This window comes from Podarcis raffonei, chromosome 16 (assembly GCF_027172205.1).
Source record: "Podarcis raffonei isolate rPodRaf1 chromosome 16, rPodRaf1.pri, whole genome shotgun sequence".
Lineage (NCBI taxonomy): Eukaryota > Metazoa > Chordata > Lepidosauria > Squamata > Lacertidae > Podarcis > Podarcis raffonei.
In genome coordinates, this window is record NC_070617.1 from 16,157,355 (window position 1) to 16,177,928 (window position 20,574).

General features: G+C 50.1%; 2 protein-coding genes across 6 annotated transcripts in view; one reads left to right on the top strand and one right to left on the bottom strand.

The window, feature by feature from the left end:
- The first annotated feature begins 3,551 nt into the window (after nucleotides 1–3,551).
- On the top strand, nucleotides 3,552–6,388 carry LOC128403986 (relaxin-3 receptor 2-like). Its single transcript, XM_053369206.1, has one exon. The coding sequence runs from the start codon at nucleotides 4,198–4,200 to the stop codon at nucleotides 5,536–5,538; it is 1,341 nt and encodes a 446-aa protein (XP_053225181.1). The 5' UTR covers nucleotides 3,552–4,197; the 3' UTR covers nucleotides 5,539–6,388.
- Nucleotides 6,389–14,210: 7,822 nt separating this feature from the next.
- ARHGEF2 (Rho/Rac guanine nucleotide exchange factor 2) overlaps nucleotides 14,211–20,574 on the bottom strand; it is a 96,876-nt gene continuing 90,512 nt past the window's right edge. For 4 of the 5 annotated variants that reach the window (XM_053368149.1, XM_053368152.1, XM_053368151.1 and 1 more), the window contains 3 exons: nucleotides 19,292–19,702; nucleotides 16,447–16,639; nucleotides 14,211–15,281 (listed from right to left, as the gene is read on the bottom strand). In XM_053368149.1, coding sequence (XP_053224124.1) covers nucleotides 15,196–15,281; nucleotides 16,447–16,639; nucleotides 19,292–19,702 — 690 coding nt within the window. In that variant the 3' untranslated portion in view covers nucleotides 14,211–15,195. The remainder of the gene's footprint in view (nucleotides 15,282–16,446; nucleotides 16,640–19,291; nucleotides 19,703–20,574) is intronic. The other variant, XM_053368148.1, reaches the window with a different exon arrangement.

Sequence of the window (20,574 nt, forward strand, 5' to 3'; positions counted from 1 at the left end):
GATCTCAAGGCAGTTCACAGCGTAAAAATACAAGTTCAACATACATAATAATACAAGAACAAAGCAAACCAATAATGCCCCCTCCCACAGAGACAAATCCTAGCAGGAATAACGATTTCTAAAGCCAAATCCTGGAAAGTAGAATCTCCAAGTTTCTTTTCCTGAGCTGAGCACCTGAATGGCCAAACCTGTTGGATTTCTGCCTGCTATATTTCTATTACAGGATAAAGGTACCCCTGCCCGAAGGCCAGTCGTGTCCGACTCTAGGGTTGTGCGCCCATCTCACTTAAGAGGCCAGGTCCAGCGCTGTCTGGAGACACTTCTGGGTCACGTGGCCAGCATGACGAAGCTGCTCTGGCGAGCCGGCACCAGCGCAGCACACGGAAATGCCGTTTACCTTCCCGCTATAAAGCGGTACCTATTTATCTACTTGCACTTTAGGGGTGCTTTCGAACTGCTAGGTGGGCAGGAGCTGGGACCGCAGACAGGAGCTCACCCCGCCGTGGGGATTCGAACCGCCGACCATGCAATCGGCAAGCCCTAGGCGCTGAGGATTTACCCACAGCGCCACCCGCGTTCCATTACAGGATAGTTTCCTGTAATAGAAATATAGCAGGCAGAAATCAAACAGGTCTGGCCACTGATTTCTGTGTTTGTTACATTAGTTAGTGACTTCTCTCTCAGAGTGTCCCAAAATGACTTACAGCAAAAGAACATATAATAAAAATATAAAAGCACAGCTAAGTAGATAAATGGATCAGGACTTCCTGATCCCACCCTACTAAAAGAGGCCATGAAATTAAGGGCCAAAAATCTGCTTGAATATATAAGTCTCTGCCAGGTTCCTAAAAACAGATAAAGGCAATGCCAAGGGTGTCTTCCAGGAGAGAGCATTCCACAAGTTGGGGGGAGGTCACCACTGATAAGACCCTGTCCTCGTGTTGCAACCCTATGGCTCTTTCAAGGAGGGGGCACGTGGAGATGATGATCATAGGATGCTGGTTGGTTCGCATGCGAAGAGGTGGTCCTTGAGATCTTGAGCAACATAAGGCTTTATAGGTCAAAACCAGCACTTCAAACTGAGCCCAGAAACAAATTGTTAGCCCGTGCAGTTGTTCCAGGGCTGATGTTTATATGTTCAGACTGCCCTGCTCCAGTCAACAATCTGGCAACCAAATGCTGCAGCAGCTGGATTTTCTGAACCACCTTCAAAGGCAGCCACATATACAAAGCACCACAGTAGTCTAACTTAAGGGTTGTCACCACCAAGCTACATGCCTGCTCCTTCAGAGAGAGTGCAACACCCACCAAGAGCAGGCCATACCCTATTCGTCCGGTCTAGGGAATGACCCACTAAAAGTGCCTCCTTCTTGACTGAATGGTCTGGGCATAGCAATCAAAAACATCTGGCGGACACCAAACTGGCTAGCCTTGGAATAGCCAATAAGCATAAGGGGGACCAGTGATGACACACACACCCATTGGACAAACCAGTAAATAATGGGGTAAGTCTTCAGGCCCATTGCCTCCACGAGGGCCTGGGGGAACCCTGAAGTTTCCAGAAGTTTTTAACGCAACACTAAGGGCACAACAACAACTCCTTACCCCAGAACAATCCAATGAGGACGGAGCACACTCAGTAGCCACAGGCAGGGGGAATGCAAGGGAGAGGGAAGAGCGGGGTCCTCTGACTGGCTGGCTGAGACCTAGCACTCCGGCTAGGAGGAGGCTATGCTGCAACATTCTGTTGCAGGTTGCAATTGTCTAAAGCAGGGGTTGTCAGCTTGGTCCCTACTGCCCACTAGAGGGCGTTTCAGGATTCTAGGTGGGCGGTAGGGGGTTCTACAGCACAAGCTGACTCCTCCTTCCATCAAGCACTGGTGGACGGTAAGGAAATTTTACCATCAAGAAAGATGCATTAGTGGGCGGTAGGTATAAAAAGGTTGACTACCCCTGGTCTAAAGCTTTGGCAAATTCTGTGCCGAGATCTCAAAAGCCAGCCAGTATGCATCTAAATATATGTGTTAATTTTGCCTTGTGGGGTGAGGCAATGAGCAATGCAGGCAGGGCCGTCTTTACCCGGGGGTGCAAGGGGTGCGGGGCACCCAGGCGCCGAATTCTGGGGGATGCCAGGCGCCCGCAGCTGAAGCCGCCTAAGCTCTTAACTATCTACCTGTTATGAAATAATAAATAATTTTGATCAAGCTAGAAAAACAAAATACATATATACATAGGTATTACCAAAATGTATACCTACTGTTTTCCTAAAGGGCTTTTGACTTTGTGCACTCATTTACGAAAGATGCCCCACACCGTGCCAGCGGTGGTGCTTGTCATTCTTAACAGCGGTGCTAAATGAACAAATAAAAAAGTTTGGTACTTTTCCCTCCCTTCTTTTGTAAACAAGAGATAAGGCATAAGTGTGGTGTCTGACACAAGCATAATAAAAATTAATTTGGGGGCTAAACTAAATTTGGGGGCGCGGGGCGGATCTTTGCACCCCAGCGGCGCATATGCTAAAGACTCCCCTGAATGCAGGGCACTTTTTCTCCCCACTTAATGACAACTTCATTCAGGCACCCCTTGGAGGCTTGAATGTTATGAAAACGCTTCTCCAATGCATTTTTCAAGCATGCCTTGCTCGTCACCATAGGGACTAGGAACTTGGTTTTCTTTACTTCTTTTTTTTTTAAGCTATTGGGGCTTCTCTGGAAGTCTAACCACATGCTGCAGTTTCAGTTGTGGCATATGCACAGCCCGCCCTCCGAAACAAGCACAAAAGCCATCCAACCATCTCCTCCTGGCTGGAATGCACTGGAGGCGTCTGTGGCAGATTATCTGTCTGGAGCATCACAGCCAGAGGCAATTCTTTCAGCAGAGCTAAATGTCGCAAAGAAAATGGTGAATCAGTTCCCTGCTAACACCCAACTTGGGTGGCTGGAGGAAGCGTTTGCAGGTTCCAAGATGGTGTACATTATTCTCCCCCTCCTCATTTAATCCCCACAACAACCCTGTGAGGTAGGTTAGGCTGAGAGGCAGTGACTGAGCTCAAAGGCACCCAGTGAGCTTCATGATGGCCGAGTGAGGATTTGAACTCTGGTCTTTTCTAGGTCCTAGTCCAATACTTTAACCACTACACCACATTTGACGGTGTCTTCAGTGGAGTTCTCAACTCTTCCCTGTATGAGAGGCAACGAAAGCTTCGCCTGACACAATTCCTCCTACTCACAGCTACACAAAAGCCTTGGTAGGCCGACCCAATGACAAGTCTCCTTGTTCCATTAGAATATGCTTTTAGCCACCAGAAACAAAACTCGGCTGAAATTTTGATTAACGATCACCCCCAGAAGTGGCGAATCTAAGTCAGCTTGTGAATATCTTACATGTGTGAGGGAAACTGAGGCAACTGGCTACTCTGTGGTAGCCCAGAGGCACTCTGCAGAGACTCAGCTAGGCCCATTCTTCTCTCAGGCGATTTTGTTGCAAGCCCCCCAGCATCGAAGCACGGCTGAGGGATAATGCAGCTTTCTCCTTTCTCCTTGGGAAGCGGTCTTTCTGCAAAGCCCCTTCGATAAGAGCAGCAGAGGTTTCCCAGAATGCCTTGCTTCTTGTCCAGGGTCCTGCCAGCCACGTCAGGCCTGACTCAAAGTTCCCTCTACGCCTGCTGCTGGTTTGCATCACAAAGAAAGCTTGGTGTGCCAGAGAAGATAAATAACCGAGCAAAGAGTTCAAACAACCCCACGTGAAGAGAGGCCAGGACTTTCTACTCCCCGCCCTCCTCCTCCTCCAAGAGAAACCCTGCCCCACCCCATCTAAATGAGGGGCTGTCCACCATCACACAAGGCGTGGTTAGAACATTCTCAGCTCTGCCAATTAATCCTTTTTTCTCATTTCCCCAAGGAAGGAAGGGACAGACACCAGCCTGGACTCGGGAGAGACAGGCATCGATGCCAGTGAAGTCCCCTGTTTCTCAAAGGGGAAGACTGAAGGACCTGGGAGCTCAACCGCTTTGCTCTCTTCATCGGCTGAGTCCGGGAGGCTCTGGAAGAATGGACTTTGGGTTCTTCAAGGCTACTTTTCAAGCTTCCCCGCTGTGCAAACCAACCTTCGCAGCCTGGGAGAATTCGACGGCCGGCTCCTCTCTGCTCTGGCTATGCAAACAAGCCATGGCAATCAGTTTTCGGCAGGTTTTGACGGATGACGTTTTCTCCAGCCGTGAGAGAAGCAGCACGTGCCACGCCTGACCGGCGCAAGGGTCCCAGCCACGGCGGCAACGCAGGATTTCAGCCAATCTCAAAGATGCAGGCAAGCGGACTCCGGGAGCCTGAGCGGAACAGCAGCCTCGCGGATCCCAGAATTGGGAACTGGTCGTTGATGGGAGGTTTCGACCTCGTGGGGGATGGCAGTGCCTTGACCTCATCGCCAGACATCTCGTTTGGCCTGCAAATGTTCATCGCTTTCATCTATTCGGTGGTCTGCTCAGTAGGACTTCTGGGGAATGGGCTCGTGATGTACTTGATCTGGACCCACAAGGGCAGGCCCACCCCGGTCATCAACATTTTCGTCTTTGGCTTAGCGGTGGCTGACTTCCAGCTCTCTTTGACCCTTCCCTTTTGGGCCACGGAAATCGCCTTGGACTACAAGTGGCCCTTTGGGCAGGCCATGTGCAAGACTGTCCCCTCCCTCACCACCCTCAGTGTCCACGCCAACGTGTTCTTGCTGACTGCCATGAGTGTCACGCGCTACTGGTCCGTGGCTTCGGCCCTCAAGGACGGGTCGAGGATGACCCCCCGCGTGGCTCAATGCATCACTGTGGCTCTCTGGGCCTTGGCTCTGGTGGCCACCATGCCTGTACCAATCTACACAAAAGTGGTGGAATACGGCGGCATGAAACTGTGCTTCTACAAGTTCCCCACCACTCGTCTCTTGGGCGTCTACCACCTCCAGAAGGTAGTGTTCACCTTCGTGGTCCCACTGGTGGTCATCTTGACGTCTTACCTCCTCCTCCTGAAGCTCCTCAAGGCCCACCAAGTCCAAGGCAGCAATCCGAACCGGCAGAACCAGGTTGCCACCACCGTCCAGTTGGTGGTCGGATGTTTCTTTGTCTGCTGGCTCCCCAAACAGGCGATCACTCTTTGGGGGGCTCTGGTCCAATTCGAAGTGGTGTCCAGGGGGGATGCCTTTTACTTCCTCCACAATTACATCTTCCCCCTGGCTACCTGCTTGGCTCACAGCAGCAGTTGCCTGAATCCTGTCCTTTACTGCTTGATGCGCCAGGAGTTCCGGGAAGCCACAAAGGAGATCTTCCAGAGGCTGTCTTCTGCGGCTTCTTCCTACCAGTACTTTTCCTCCCGCAAGACTTGGGAGGACGGTGTGTTGGTGGCTCTGCCCCGTACCCCGTCTCGGAACCCCAGCAAGATCTCTCACAGTGAAGAGAAGGAAGACTCTACCCTCTCCACCATCTTGGAGCCGAGAGCCAAGGAGCCAAACGCAGTCACCGAAGTGGAGTTGATCCCTGGGGTAGAAATGCTCATGTGACCCTCTGCAAGTTGGAGGAAACACTTGAATTACTGAAGGACCCCGGGGCAAAGATTCCTGGATGCCAAGGAAAACCGGTTCGTGATCATTTTCTGACCTGACAGAAAAGTTTTGTTATCATAGAACTAGAGGGGGCTTCTTTGAGCTGGGGGTCTCCAGAACTGACCCCCCCCAAAGGATCTGTGGCCAGTGCTCAGCCTTGGCACCTATGACGCCATAACAGAGCTCCCTTGACCATATGCAGAGGGCGTTCTTGCTACTATGCATCTGTGGTTAAAAGAAAGGACTTCTATGATAGTTAGGCAGGATTGAGCCCCTGCACCTACCTGCTTAGAACTAATCATGAGAAATGGAGGTCAGAAAGATACCTTGAGATCCCCCCCCCCTCAGGGTCATCATCTATGGCCAGATTAGTTATGTCAAATTCCTCATTCTGTAGCATTTCACGCCAGAAATTGGCCAAAGAGATTCTTATGAGTTTACAAGGGGAGGAAGTAAGCTGAATGTCAGAGATCCTTCTAACCCCTGTTAAAATATAAGCCAGGCTAGTTTTCTGTGATGATTTGATAGCCTGGGTGATGGGCGCTTTAGAGAAACAAAGGGTGTCTGTGTGAGACAGCAGCTTGGAAATTGTTAGGCCAAAGCCTGAGTTTAGAGTTGAGTTGCAGTGATGTGACCTAAAAGGAAAGCAGCAAGATGGAGTCAAAGAAATGTTTGAGTGCAATGTTTGATTTCTGTATGAAGCCAAGGTTGCGGCTATGTGAGAAACAAGACCCTTTTCGGGTCTTGTGATCCCCTCCATCTAGGCTCAGGCTGTATATGTGTAAATAAACCATATATTCTAAAGACACCACAGTCTCTTCTGTGCCTCATTTCCAAAGGAAACACAAAACCTGGAACCCCTGGAATCTCTCACTGCTCAGAAATTGGGGTGATGGGCAACAATATTATAATGCTTCCCACCATGGGCAGTAAAACTGGATGTGGGGAATCTGTGAACAGAGGTCCTGACTTTTAAAATTATTGTCATTTCAAGCCAGACGGGGCCTGAGGAGTGGCAGCCGGGAGGGGGCTGTTTAACCCTTTCCACTGCACCATTTCCCTGATCTAAATGGCACCTGACACTCCTGTGGAGTTGTGGAGAGAAAAACACAGGCCCAGTTGAGGTACCCAAACATTTCCCTGAATAGCAGCTGGGTCCGGGGGGGGGGGGTCATTGACACTGGGGAAACAGCCAGCTATAAAGTTTTCCCTCACAATGTATATTTCAATTCTTCCCATCAATTAAAAAAAACAAACCCATTTATTCCCTTTGTCACTGAGAGGGTTTTGTGGTGAACAGTTGACACACCCCTTCCAAGTCGGGGGGGGGGGCTTCTTTACTCCAGTGTAGGCCCATTGAATGCTGCTAAACTTGTCTGGAGTGAACCAATTATACTCAAATGGCGTCCCTCCCCTCCCTCCTGACTCCTCAGTTATCTCCTGGAGGCAGATCCCAGGTAGATTTACCTGGAAACAAGCCCACAACAGAACTTACACCCAAGAAAGCAGGTTCAGAGCTTTAAGTGTTTCTTCCACATTCCCCTCAGCGGCTTTAATTTCCAAAGCAGCTTCTTCCTTTCTTTATCACCGTTAATCATTAATTTGGTCCCATGGAAAGAGCCCTGACTTCACCCTGGCCAAGGGCCACAGCTCAGCAGGAGAGCACCTGCTTGGCATGCAGAAGGTCCCAGGTTCAGTCCCTGCTGGCATTTCCAGGTACGACTGGCAGAGATCCTGTCTGAAATTCCAGAGAGCTGCTGCCGGTCAGTGTAGACAATGCTAAGCTAGATGGACTGACTGGGTATAAGGCTGCTTCCCATGTTCACCTCTCACAACCACCCTGAAATTCCATTTGAAAGACAGCGGAACTAAGGTCCCGAGTTGGGTATTTTCCAAGTCCTCTCTCCCAGTGAGTCCCGGGCAAGCTGTGGTGAGATTTAGAAACAAGGGGAAGGTCTACGTTTAAAATACAAATATAAGTCTCTATCTTCTGCTGAGTGAGACTCCACTGGTCCAGCTATGGGTGTAGCCAGGCTTTATGTTGTGGGGGGCAGAACAGATGTATCTGTGACGTAATTGTTCAGTTAGGTTTTTTATTTATTTACTTGATGGGGGACAGCTGTCCCCCCTGCCTATGCCCATGGGTCCAGCTAACCCCATATTGACTGCTGTAGCAAAAGCTCTCCAGACTCTCAGTCTAGACCAGGGGTCAGCAAACTTTTTCAACAGGGGGCCAGTCCACTGTTCCTCAGACCTTGGGGAGGGGGGCTGGACTATATTTTGAAGGGAAAAAATGAATGAGTTCCTATGCCCCACAAATAACCCAGAAATGCATTTTAAATAAAAGCACACATTCTACTCATGTAAAAACACACTGATTCCTGGACCGCCCATGGGCCGGATTGAGAAGGCGATTGGGTCGGTTCGGCCCCCAGGCCTTAGTTTGCCTACCCATGGTCTAGAGGGTCTTTCTTAGCCCCTCCATGGACTGTTCCCAACCTCCAGCCCTTCAGGGGCTCATAGGAGCTCCATTCCCAAACAGCTGGAGGGCACCAGGTTGGCAAATGTCTGCCCCACCATGCAAGAACAGCTGTGGGGTTCCTCTGCTTTTTAAAAAAGAGTTTTCACTTGGTGGGGTGTGAACTCAAATTTTGAACTTTTTAAGAGGTAGATAAATCAGTGCTGCAGGAAATGCGGTTTAACATTAAATATGATTTGGGGCAGAGTTGAGCAGGCACATTTATTGGCAGAGTCCACACGCAGTTATTGGCATCAAAAAATACCCAGCCTGTATCTCCATTTGGGGCCTGGCACAGGATTCAAGGAATGCTGGGAGGGTATAAGAATCTCCAACGGACATGAAAACAGGTTTCTCTTCCCCTTGACCTCCAGAATATTCTCTTATTAATTACACATTAATTACATATGAGCAAAGCAGGGTTAGCACCTTCAGCACCAAGAACAATTCAAAAGCCTATGTGTTGGGAACTTTCTACTTTCTTATTCTATGAAAGCGACTGAAATGAGATCTTAACATGTTGTCAGGTTTTCATCACATTCCGTATTCAAGTTTGCATTTATTTCAATGAAGCCTTGCCATGAAAATTGATATTCATCCCATTACTTCCAATGGGCTTCCAGGTAAGGCCCCCCAGAGTTTTCAATGGGTGTTCTTCTCCCTGTATCTGTGCAGTGGTGCTCAACACATTTTGGAGGAGGGGGCAGCGTTAAAAAAGGCACTTTTGCAGGGAGAAGGGGCAGATGGTGAGGAGAGGAGCAAAGGGCCCCCAGAAGGAAGCCTTCCTATCCAGACAGTCTCACTGTTTTCAAGAGGCAGCATGACATAGTGGTTGGAGCGTTGGGACTCCAACCTGAGAGAGACCAGGATTCAAATCCCCCACTTGGCCATAAAGCTCACTGGGTGACCTTGAAGGCCAGTCACTGCTCTTTGGCCTAACCTGCCTCACAGGGTTGTTGTGGGGGTTAAACAAGGAAGCTAGAGAGAATAACGCACACCTCTTTGAGCTCTTTGGAGAAAAAAGTTGGGCGGCAAATGCAACCAGTATATAAACATTCATTTATGAACTGCAGTCAGGCAGAAGGGAAGATCCTGCCGCCCCACAGACATTTGCCTTGGATGATGGTAGACGTCAAAACCACACCTGGCCTTCAGATTTATGGGCTGTTTTGAGTTCAAGATTTATTGGCCTGAAACGCTGTTATCAAAAGGTAAAGCGATCCCTGGGAATGGGCCAGAGACGTTCCTTGGAGGGGTGGGGAGCCATAACTTTTCCTTCCACCAACAAGAAGGGCTGCTCCCCACCGTCTCTGCTCTGCACGTGGAGCAGAAGCCTCAAGGCTCCAATGGGAGTCCATTACCTGGCGTCCAGCCATGTCTGATGTGAATATGGAAGACCTGCATGGGGCCACCTTGAAACCCTGACTTCACTCTTTTCCTCTCTCTGTCACCCATTCACCCCAACGTAAATGCAAGTACTCCATTCTCTCTGCAACAAGAAACTTTGCAGTGTGATGTAGCGGTTAAAATGCTGGACTAGGACCTGGTAGATCAGGGTTCAAATCCACCACTCAGCCACAAAGCTCACTGGGTGACATCGAAGGCCACTCACTGCCTCTTAGCCTAACCTACCTCACAGGGCTGTTGTTTTCTTGTGGGGAAGGTGGGGGATATGTATGTAGACCGCCTTAAGCTCCCTGGAGGAAAGCTGGGGTATAAATGTAATAAATAAATAAATAAATAAATCCTTTCCTTTATTTATTTATTTATTTGCATCCTGCCTTTCTCTTAGTGCAGGACCCAGGGTGACACATGGCATAAATTAAAAGTGATACTAATAAAACATGCTCTCTCTGTGTGTGTGCGCGCGTGTGTGTTTTAAATAAATAACCCTGTTAAAACCGGCGCTGAATATCATTTAACACATAAAAACACAATGCAAGTGCTCTTTTTGGGAAGTTTTTGCGCCTTTTTCACAGTTTAAATCAGTTTAATTATTACCCAAAGTCTGTTCAACACTTCAACTCAGCAGAGGCTGCCACAACAGCCAGGTTCAATTCCTTTATGTCAGAAAAGCTGACTGGGAGACCTTGGCCAGACTGCTGCCTCTTAGTCTAGCCTGCCTCACAGGGTTGCTGTGTTGACAATGTGGCGCTGGGACAATGTGGTGGCCCCACTCTCTCTTTGGATAAAAAGTACAATCATGATCCATGATTTTTAATTTTCATGGGAGTTTTTAATATATGTTCTTTGCAAGGCAGGCAGAGACTGGGCAGCATTGAGCTGTGGTGGCGTAGACATGCTGCCTAAGGAGACCTCAAGGAGAAAGGGAAACAGAAGCAGATCACTCGAATAAGCTGCCCACAACCTGTGTTGTGTATGGAGCAGTCCAGAGAAGGTCGTGACAAAGATCCATCACAGGAGAGAAATCACAGTAATAAAGTTTGGAGCAAACACAATAAATGCAAATCCGGGCTTCCTGTTTAGAGAAATTAAATTACAGGAGTCAAAAGGCGGGGCAGCAGAGATTTCTTGAGAAAACACCAGCCGCACATTTTCCATTTCCACAGTCTGTGCTGTGTTTGCGCTCCAGGTGGAGTCAGCTCCTCATTTAAAAAAAAACACATATTAGGCACAAGGAAAGTCCACCAGAGATCTCACTCTTCAGCTGCCTCAGAGACTAGGCTCCTGGGGTGAATATCCTGGTTGTGTCCCAGATTCTTTTTCCCTTTTGATTTTTAGGCTGGGCTTTTTCATTATTCCAAACTCCCCCTCTCCAATTTAGCTGTGGTTCCTTCATTGCTGGGGGGTTGGACTAGAACAGGGATGTCCAATTCCCAAGAGACTGCGATCTACTCCCACTATAAAAGCACTGGCTTTGGATTGTCATTGGATTGACAAAGGTTGTCGAGCTTATTCTGGGGAGGCTTCAGCAAAGTTGTTGAGCTTTTTCCCTTTTTCTTTTCTTTTGGTGGGATAATTTAAGAATTACGCAATCGACCAGGAATGCCCCGCGATTGACCGGTGGATCGCAATCGAGCGGTTGGACATCCCTGGACAAGACCTTTGGGATCCCTTCCAACTCTACAATTCTATGATTCAGTGGCACATCTTCCCCAACCCAGAGTCAGGGACAGGCAGGTGGAGATCAACTTTTATTATTATCAAAATTGTAGTACAACTATATCAACCCAAATGAGCCCTGTCCAGATGAGGCAAATTGCTTTGCAACATCATGACCAAAAGCTGTTCCTCAAGATACAAATGGCCCAACTCCCAGCTTCCAACTGGCCTGGCCTAATTAGCAGCAAATTGCTACCAGCAATCAAGAGTAACTTGGTTATTCTAATTACCTGCCTGCTTCTTGCTTTCCTCCCTTACTTTTGTTTGATGTAGCATTTAATTTCCTCTTTCTCTCTGACAAACATGGAAAACGGTGCCCTTTATCTTTGCAATCACCCGGGCACTGGTCTTCTATATTATCTCTCCGTTCTTCCCTTCTGTACAAACAAACACACCCCAACCAACCTCTTTCCAACTTCTGCTTATTTTTCTACTTTAAAGCAACTGATTTAACAGGTTGATTCGAGATAGCAGGTTTGGGATGCAGTGTACCTGCCTGCCACTTTGAACGGGAAGTTCGATTTTTTTGAATTCGTACCCACCACCATCCACATTCTTGGGCGACTAGTCAAATATGTATGCAACTAGATTGGGCTTATTCAGGCAGGCCTTTGGGCCCCATAAGATTAATAGTTGCTGTCAGGCTAACATTTGTTCTACAATTGTAACATACAAAGCCAGATTGAAGGCCAGGAACCTAGCAAACCTACGGAAATATAACCGTCAGGAAGGATCGACTTGGAGACTTTATCCCTGGTCCAGGCATTCAGACTGCTTCTGCCCACCAGGTGCCCTCCAGATCTTTCAAACTACAGTTCCCATCAGCCCCAGCCGGTTGCAGCCCAAAATGGCTGTGCTGACAAGGACTGACGAGAGCTATAGTCCAAAATATCTGTAGGGCGCCTGGATGAAAGCAGAAACATTCCTAGCCTGAAACACCTGCAATCCCAAACCAAGGATCATTTTGAACCCTGCTCCCCCCGCTATACACTGTTGAAAGCACTTTAGGGCTTGCTGTATTCACCTTGGCTGCAACCACGCCTTTGGCTGACTGGAAAGCCAATATAGCGCTTTATATATTAGGAGGGTGGAAGCACATCTATGAAGGCAAGCTGTATCAGGGTCCCTTTCTGCAGGTACTTCCAGAAGGGTGTGGATCAGCACCTGGCTACTAGCCCAAGTGGCTCAGCTGTGTCTCCACAGTTAGAGGGAGCAATGCTTCTGAATCCCAGTTGCTGGAAAAGGCAGATTTGCTCTTGTGCTCAGGTCCTGCTTGCTGGTTTCCCATTGGCCACTGTTGTTGGCCACTGTGAGAACAGGATGTTGGACTAGATGGGTCATTGGCCTCATCCAGCAGGGCTCTTCTTTCTTATGTCTTGGTCTTGGATGAAATTGCCATCTTAATCCCTCCCCCCGCCCCAAACTCAGCCCCCATCAAAGTCGAGACATTCTTGGTTTTGACTTCTTTAATTAGCCTTTTTTTTTCTCCTTTCGGTTTACAAGTTAAATCAACAGGAAACAATAAACCATTTTTTTCTCGTCATATAATATATATATATATTTATAAAAATCAGTCTTGAGAATTAATTTAAAAACAAAAAGTCCTTTGTAGCGATCACTCCCTCTTCTTTAATGTTTTCTATTAAGAGGTGTTATTGGTCAGCACAGCAGGATTTAATTTTTTTAAATTACCTTTACAAATAAACAACAACCCAATGTGTCTTTTTCTAAGATGTTTTGGAAAAATGGGAGTGGGGCGGGGGGAGAGAACATCCATTGAGTTTTAGAGATGGGGGGGGGATGTATTTGCCATCAGAAACGCAGCATTTGAGGAGGGAGCAGCATTTTACTGTATCAAAACTTTTGTTATCCAAAATGGGTTTTCCACACTGGATACGTACATACATACCTCTCCCTGAAATAGTTCAGGGATTTTGAGGTGTGCATGCAATTTTCTTTTTATAAGATGGGGAAGAAAAGGAAGCTCATTTACAAACTCCGTAACCACTCCTTTCAAATCATATTCACCTTGGGCAGAAAATTTTCTGCTGTGTAATCTGCTCTAGGGCTAACTCTCCATGGATCATCAAATTGGGTTGAAATCCCTGCTTGTTTCAGTGGAGTGTGTTATGGTGTAAAGTCTAGAGCTGCAGCCTAATCAAGCTAGCTCCGGGACTTCTTTAAAAAAATAATAATCCCTGGATTAAATCTCCCCCCCCCCCGACAGATATCTGTAAAGAATCCCTAGCTTTGGTACAGAAAGGAAGTCACTAGACTGAGTTAAAAATAAAATTTCCACTGCCCCTCCCCCAATATACAGCAGGGCCCAGTCTTCATTACCTGCAAACTACAGGTAACACCATAACTTGGGAAAAATTCTCCCTCCAATAACACGGCAAGCCTGGTTGGGCAGCCAGGAGGAATCGTGTCTGCTCCCCAAATGTCCTCCTCATCATTTTGAGTAGCTTTAGGGCAAAATTTAGAATCTGAGAGGCAGTCGTTCCATTTACTGTCCTCTAGGAGGCAGTGTGTCGACATATTTTTACAAAGCAGCAGAGGCTCTGCTTGGAATGTTAAGGGCCGCAATATTGTAATGCAGAATTTGCGGGTGCAATACCCTCTGGGTGTTTTGGGCTACAATTCCCAGCCTGTGCACCATGGGGCTGATGGGAATTGAAGTCCAAAATATCTGGCAGGTATCAAGTTGTCAGATGTTTGCAATATCTCAGTCTCCTGCAAACTGCAATTGTGTTAACCAGCCTTCCCGAGGCCTGTCTCGGAGCGATGAATTGTTGAGCTTTAGCAGCTTGAATCATTATAAAGATAAATCAGGGGCTTCTGGATGTATTCCCCAAAGGAAGTTCCCCTGTTTTAGCACTTGGGTCAACATTCTCTGGAACTGAAGGTCCTTGACATAGAGCGCAACCATTTACTACTGAAGCACTTTGTTTCCTGCCACCACTATGAACCCTGAAACTGTGTGTGTGTGTGTGTGTGTGTGTGTGTGTGTGTGTGTGGAACCTGCAACCGGTGTATGTGCAACCGGTTTGCCAATTTGTAATGTAGAGTGTTCCTTTAAAGAGGCATTAGAAAGTTTGTTCTTTGTGCTGTGTGTCACAGGGAGAGAGGAATGCCTTGGTAGCAGATTTGTGTGTGAGAGAGACAGAGAGAGAATGGGAAGCGGGGTAGGTAGAGTGTGTCTTATCCAGATAAAATACTGGATTCAAAGTGTGTGTGACCGGGGGGGGGGGTGGAATCCCTGATGAGGGGTTAAATCCACAACTCCAAGGACACCAGGCACACAAACCTGGTGCTGGGACACATGCAGTGTAAGAATTCTGTGGACTCATATGGACTGTCTTGGGTTGACAGACCTTCCTCCTTCCCCTTCTCAAGATGCAGAGGTTGGCCAGGAAAGCAGAAAACACTACTTCTTGCCCTGTGCACAGAGACCCATGGAGAAGCAATAAAACAAAATAAAGAATAATTTAAAACTTATTCTTTGTAAGGAGAGGGGGGCAGGCTCCACCCATTCCCAAAATAAATAAAGTTCAACTAAACAGAGGTGGGGTGGGGTTCGGAATCAGCCACATCCCAGGTATTCATGGCACCCGAACTCTCCGGGTCATCCCCCGCCCTCCCCGCAATCTGAATTGAAGAAGACGCCCTGTGGGGCAATAAGAAGGTGGTCCCCCCCCTGCCCCATCGCCCATCAATGAGGAATGATCAAGGCCACAGATCAAGCGGCGGTCCCCAGGGGAGAGCTGTGACCCAGTTCCCAGCACCTCTCCCCACTCTCAGGGCGTGGTTTCCCGCTACCCCCTCCCCTCTTACCCGCCCACAGCCCACTCCAAAGTTAGCTTGGTGTGGCCTTTCCAAGTCCCTGAAGTTCCAGGCATGGCTTTGATTGGAGGAAACCTGGAGTTTGGTTGGGGGCAGTGGTACCCCAACGTAACCCCACCCTGCCACACCATCTAGCTCTCTGAGGAGCCGCCGTCTCCGACATTCAGTTCCTGGGTGTTCTCGGCCTCCTCAGGGATGTCCTGCATCCTCTGGAAATCTGGAAACCAGGCAAAAAAGACCTTGTTATCTCAAAAGGCAGTGGTGGATAACGGCCGTTAATGAAGATCAAAAACGGTAAAGAAAAAGCAGATCGACTGTAGAATGCGGGTCTTTTCTGCAGAGACAACTTGGCTCTCACACCTGGACGTTCGCATCAGATCTTTATCTGCGTGCAAATTTGGCCGAATGTTTAGAATCTGAATCTAGAACCTCAAAATGTAATATTCATACATGTCCAAACTCAATACTGCACAGTCTACATTACTAGGGCAAAGAGCATTGATACCTTGAGAGGGAGGGGAAATCTCTCAGTTTGGTATCAGCTGCAAATCTGATGAGCATTCCTTCATCCATGTCATTTATAGAGATGTGGGACAACACCAGGTCCAAGACAGAACCTTGTATCTTAATTATTGTATTTTATTTGTTGCTCTGTGCAGGGCCACCCAAAGAACATATACCGATGGACATATGTACAGATATGGAAAATAATCAGGTAAGTAAATAAATAAGTGCTCAAAGGGTAAGGGAAAAAAGCTACAGGACCATGATGAAAAGGTACCTACAAAAGATTATACCAGCTTATGCAACAGGATACTTGGCTGGCCATGCCAATGAACCCTTGACTGCTGTTCCATTTAAAAGCAAATCCCTCTTTTATTTGATTTTATTTAAGGCATTTATATGCCACTTAATAATTAGCATTTCTAAGTGGTGTATATAAAAATAAGCCATGCAGAGAAAAAAATTCACTGTAAAGCTGAACATCACCTTCAAATGTCTGCTGGAACCAGAAAGTCCTTGTCATGCGCCTAAAGTTCAGCAAGGAGGTTCCCTGTCTAATCTCTGTTGGGAGTTCCACAGGCTTGGACCAACTGTGTGGCTTCTAGCAGTTACGACCTGTGCATCTGAGCCGTGGGGGGCCACCTGCAAAGAGCTTGGTGATTGGGCAGGGATCTGAGGGATCAGGAGGTCCTTATAATATCCTGGACCCAAGCTGTAAAGTAACGCAAGGCCCTTGAACCTGGCCTGGCGTCATATGGGTTTGGCTTCAATTTTAATCTCTCAGGAGAGCCTAAACATAGGGAAAGCTTGGCTTGCAGGGGCAGTTGGATGACATCACAGCTTGCAGCATCTCCAGAGAAAGACCTTTCATCCCTCACCTCTTGGGCTTGAAGGGGGAGAATGTGGGTGGGCAACCCCTCCTCCTTCCTCGGGGAGCACCTCCAGATCATGGTCACCCTCCTGGAGTCTACCAGGCGCACCGTGGTAAGCCATGTCATCCCGCTGACAACCGACGAAGGTCTGGTGGAAGGAGTGGCTGCCAGGAGAGAGCAGGTCGCCTCCTCGGCTCTGCTGTCAGAAAGAGAAGAAGGGGGTGAACCTGGATCAAAGCCTCAAAAGGGTGTGTTCCGATGGAGCTGTTGGCATTATGGACATACCTTTCAATACTGTGGTTTTATTAATGTGGGTTGTAGCCAATTACAGATAATGGGCACGATGGACCCAAGTCCAATCAATTCAGTGGACCTACTCTGAGCAGAAGCAGTAAACAACCCTGGGTCTTTGTTACTGCTAAGCTGCCTTGGAAGGATTTTGCAGAATTGCAGAATTGTAGAGTTGGAAAGGACCCAGAGGGGTCTTAGCTAAAAGGTAGGTTATAAATAATTATGCATAAATAGATTTAAGCTTCAAAGAGACTTACCGTATTTTTCGCACGATTGGACGCACCGGACCATAGGGCGCACCTAGTTTTTTTGGGGGGAAATAAAGGAAAAAAATTTTCCCTTTATTTCCCCCCCCAAAAGCAGGTCAGGGAAACCGAACCAGGTCGAGGAACAGCGGGATAGTGGCGCTGCGCCTCCCTGCTGTCCCCCGAGCTTGTGGGGCTGGCTGATGTCTGCCTGGCGCGCGGGGCGCTCTGCTTCAGGGCGCCCCGCCCGCCGGGCGGCAGGCTGCTATCCGCAGCTTGGGGAGCCTTGCGGGGAACTCCTGCAGGGCTCCCCACCCTGCGGATGTCTGCCCGGCGCGAGGGGCGCTCTGATTCAGGGCGCCCCGCCCGCCGGGCAGCAGGCTGCTATCCGCAGCTTGGGGAGCCTTGCGGGGAACTCCTGCAGGGCTCCCCACCCTGCGGATGTCTGCCCGGCGCGAGGGGCGCTCTGATTCAGGGCGCCCCGCCCGCCGGGCGGCAGGCTGCTATCTGCAGCTTGGGGAGCCTTGCGGGGAACTCCTGCAGGGCTCCCCACCCTGCGGATGTCTGCCCGGCGCGAGGGGCGCTCTGATTCAGGGCGCCTTGCCTGCCGGGCGGCAGGCTGCTATCCGCAGCTTGGGGAGCCTTGCGGGGAACTCCTGCAGGGCTCCCCACGCTGCGGATGTCTGCCCGGCGCGAGGGGCGCTCTGATTCAGGGTGCCCCACCTGCCGGGCGGCAGGCTGCTATCCGCAGCTTGGGGAGCCTTGCGGGGAACTCCTGCAGGGCTCCCCACCCTGCGGATGTCTGCCCGGCGCAAGGGGCGCTCTGATTCAGGGCGCCCCGCCCGCCGGGCGGCAGGCTGCTATCCGCAGCTTGGGGAGCCTTGCAGGGAACTCCTGCAGGGCTCCCCACCCTGCGGATGTCTGCCCGGCGCGAGGGGCGCTCTGATTCAGGGCGCCCCGCCCGCCGGGCGGCAGGCTGCTATCCGCAGCGTGGGGAGCCTTGCGGGGAACTCCTGCAGGGCTCCCCACCCTGCGGATGTGTTCCCGAAGCGCCGGGCGCTCTGCTTTCAGGGCGCCTGACGCTCCGGGAAGCAGGCTGCTATCCGCAGCCTAGACATCCCTGCGGGACCTTCCGCAGGGTTACCTAGGCTGCGGATGTGTTCCCGAAGCGCCGGGCGCTCTGCTTTCAGGGCGCCCGACGCTCCGGGAAGCAGGCTGCTATCCGCAGCCTAGACATCCCTGCGGGATCTCCCGCAGGGTTGCCTAGGCTGCGGATGTGTTCCCGAAGCGCCGGGCGCTCTGCTTTCAGGGCGCCCGACGCTCCAGGAAGCAGGCTGCTATCCGCAGCCTAGACATCCCTGCGGGACCTCCGGCAGGGTTGCCAGGCTGCGGATGTGTTCCCGAAGCGCTGGGCGCTCTGCTTTCAGGGCGCCCGACGCTCCGGGAAGCAGGCTGCTATCCGCAGCCTAGACACGGCTAGCGGAGCGCTAATCCCGAAGCTTGGGGCTGCGGAGCTCAGCGCGCCCCAAGCTTCTGGGTGCCGGCAAGGTCTAGACGGCTAGCGGAGACCTTGCCGGCACCCAGAAGCTTGGGGCGCGCTGAGCTCCGCACGCCCCAAGCTTCGGGATTAATGCAGCGCTCCGCTTGCCTTGGGAGAGCTGGGTCTCCCACGGCTAGCGGATAGCTTCCTGAAGCCTGGAGAGCGAGAGGGGTCGGTGCGCACCGACCCCTCTCACTTTCCAGGCTTCAGCGAAAGCCTGCATTCGCTCCATAGGACGCACACACATTTTCCCTTGCTTTTTAGGAGGGAAAAAGTGCGTCCTATGGTGCGAAAAATACGCTAAGTTTCCTTAAAATGGGTCCACTGCCCCCTCGTGCAGAGCTCAGGGAAGGAACAAGGTTTCCCCACTCCCAACTTAGGCATCTCAATGGGGGAACCTAGTATCTTTTTTTTTTAAAAAAAAGGGCAAATGGGGGGGGGCAGCAGCACAAAAACACAAAAACACTCCTCCCCTGTTTATTCTGCTACCATTTGCTCTATTTCCTACGTTGATTTTTAGACTTGGAAACCCTCCATTGGACCCTACTGAGATTTTATTGGGATACCTGAAGGGAAATGGCTTAGGGATGGAAAAAGAAGTATTTTATTATTTGCAGATAGCAGAAAACATAATTCAGTCCCAGCCAGCATGGCCATTTTGCACTCCCACCATCCTCGGCTAGTTCAAATTGATGGGAGGCACCTGGAGAGTGCTGGGTTGGCAAATACCAGGCTGACCGGAAAGCTTTCGAGCTCAATGGGAAGAAGTGCTTACCGGAGGTGGGGTGAAGCTTTGGTACAGAGCGTCGCCTGCAGGCAAGCTGCGCCTCCGAGGCTCCGCCCCCTTGCGCCCCCAGGCCGCCTCCAGGGGTTGCCGCAGAGCCACCATCTGTCTGCGTGCTTCTTCCGCCTCCTGCTCCTGCCGGGCCCTCTCCTGCTCGCTCTCCCGCAGACGGACCTCCAGGGCAGCCACCTCCTGCACTTTCTCCTGGCAGAGCTGCCGGCAGCGGCTCAGCTCCTCCTGTAGCAGCGTGTGCTGCTTCTGCAGCAGCGAGAGGTCGGTGGCCTGCCGGTCAGCGGAGGAGGAGCCTTCCTTGCGCGAGTTGGTCCGGCTCAGCCTCTCCCGCCGTTCACCGGCCTCCTGCAGCTGAAGCTCCAGGAGCGAGTCCTGATGCGCCACAACGCCCTGGAGGGGAGCAAAGAGGGAGGCGCCATTAGAAGGAGGCAGGATTGCCTGATCGGCCTTGTTATTGGCTCTCAATATCCAGAAGGGCATTGCAAGGCTGTTGTGCTGCCACAGTCTTGCATCCTTGGCCAGCTACAACAGAGGTGAGGATGACAAGCCAAATATAATCCTGCCCAGTAGCCCTGCCATTATTGAAGAAACTGGCCTCTGGGGACTCGAAACCAGGCTTTCCCAAGCTGGCGCCCACCAGTTGTTTTAGACTGCAGTGCCCATCAGCCCCTGGCAGCACTGCCATTTTGGACTACAATTCCCACCAGTCTCTGGCAACACGATCCTGCTAGCTGGGGCTGATGGGAATTGTAGTCTGAAACATCTGGAAGGCATGAGGTTGGTTGGGGAAAGCTGCTGAAAATGTCTGGGCCTCCTCAGGAAGAGAACTGAATAACTGCAGGTGCAGGGCAGTATACAAATTTAATATAACAACAACTGGATTGTGAAAAGCAAGCACATTCTGCTCCTGTTTTGCCTTCCAGGGCTGGTCACCTGGCTCAGCAACAGGCCATTTTCTACCCTTGATATACTGCATGACTGCACATTACATGGTGGTTCACTTTCCAAGCACCTCACGTATAAACAAAAATTGTGCATACCCTAAACTAAACTTTGGAACTGCCCCGCAGTCAGACAGTTGTTGTTGGGGGGGGAGTGAGAGACTCCCCAGCACTCCCAGAGTCTCCATGCAGAGCAGGCCTTGCCCCCCAAGCAAGGTGGAGAGCTTAAAAGCTCTTTTCGCGCTTGGGTCACGTGAAGCAGACACATAGCAAAAAGAGCTTTCAAGCTCTGTGCCTTGCTTGCATTGAACTCATGCAATT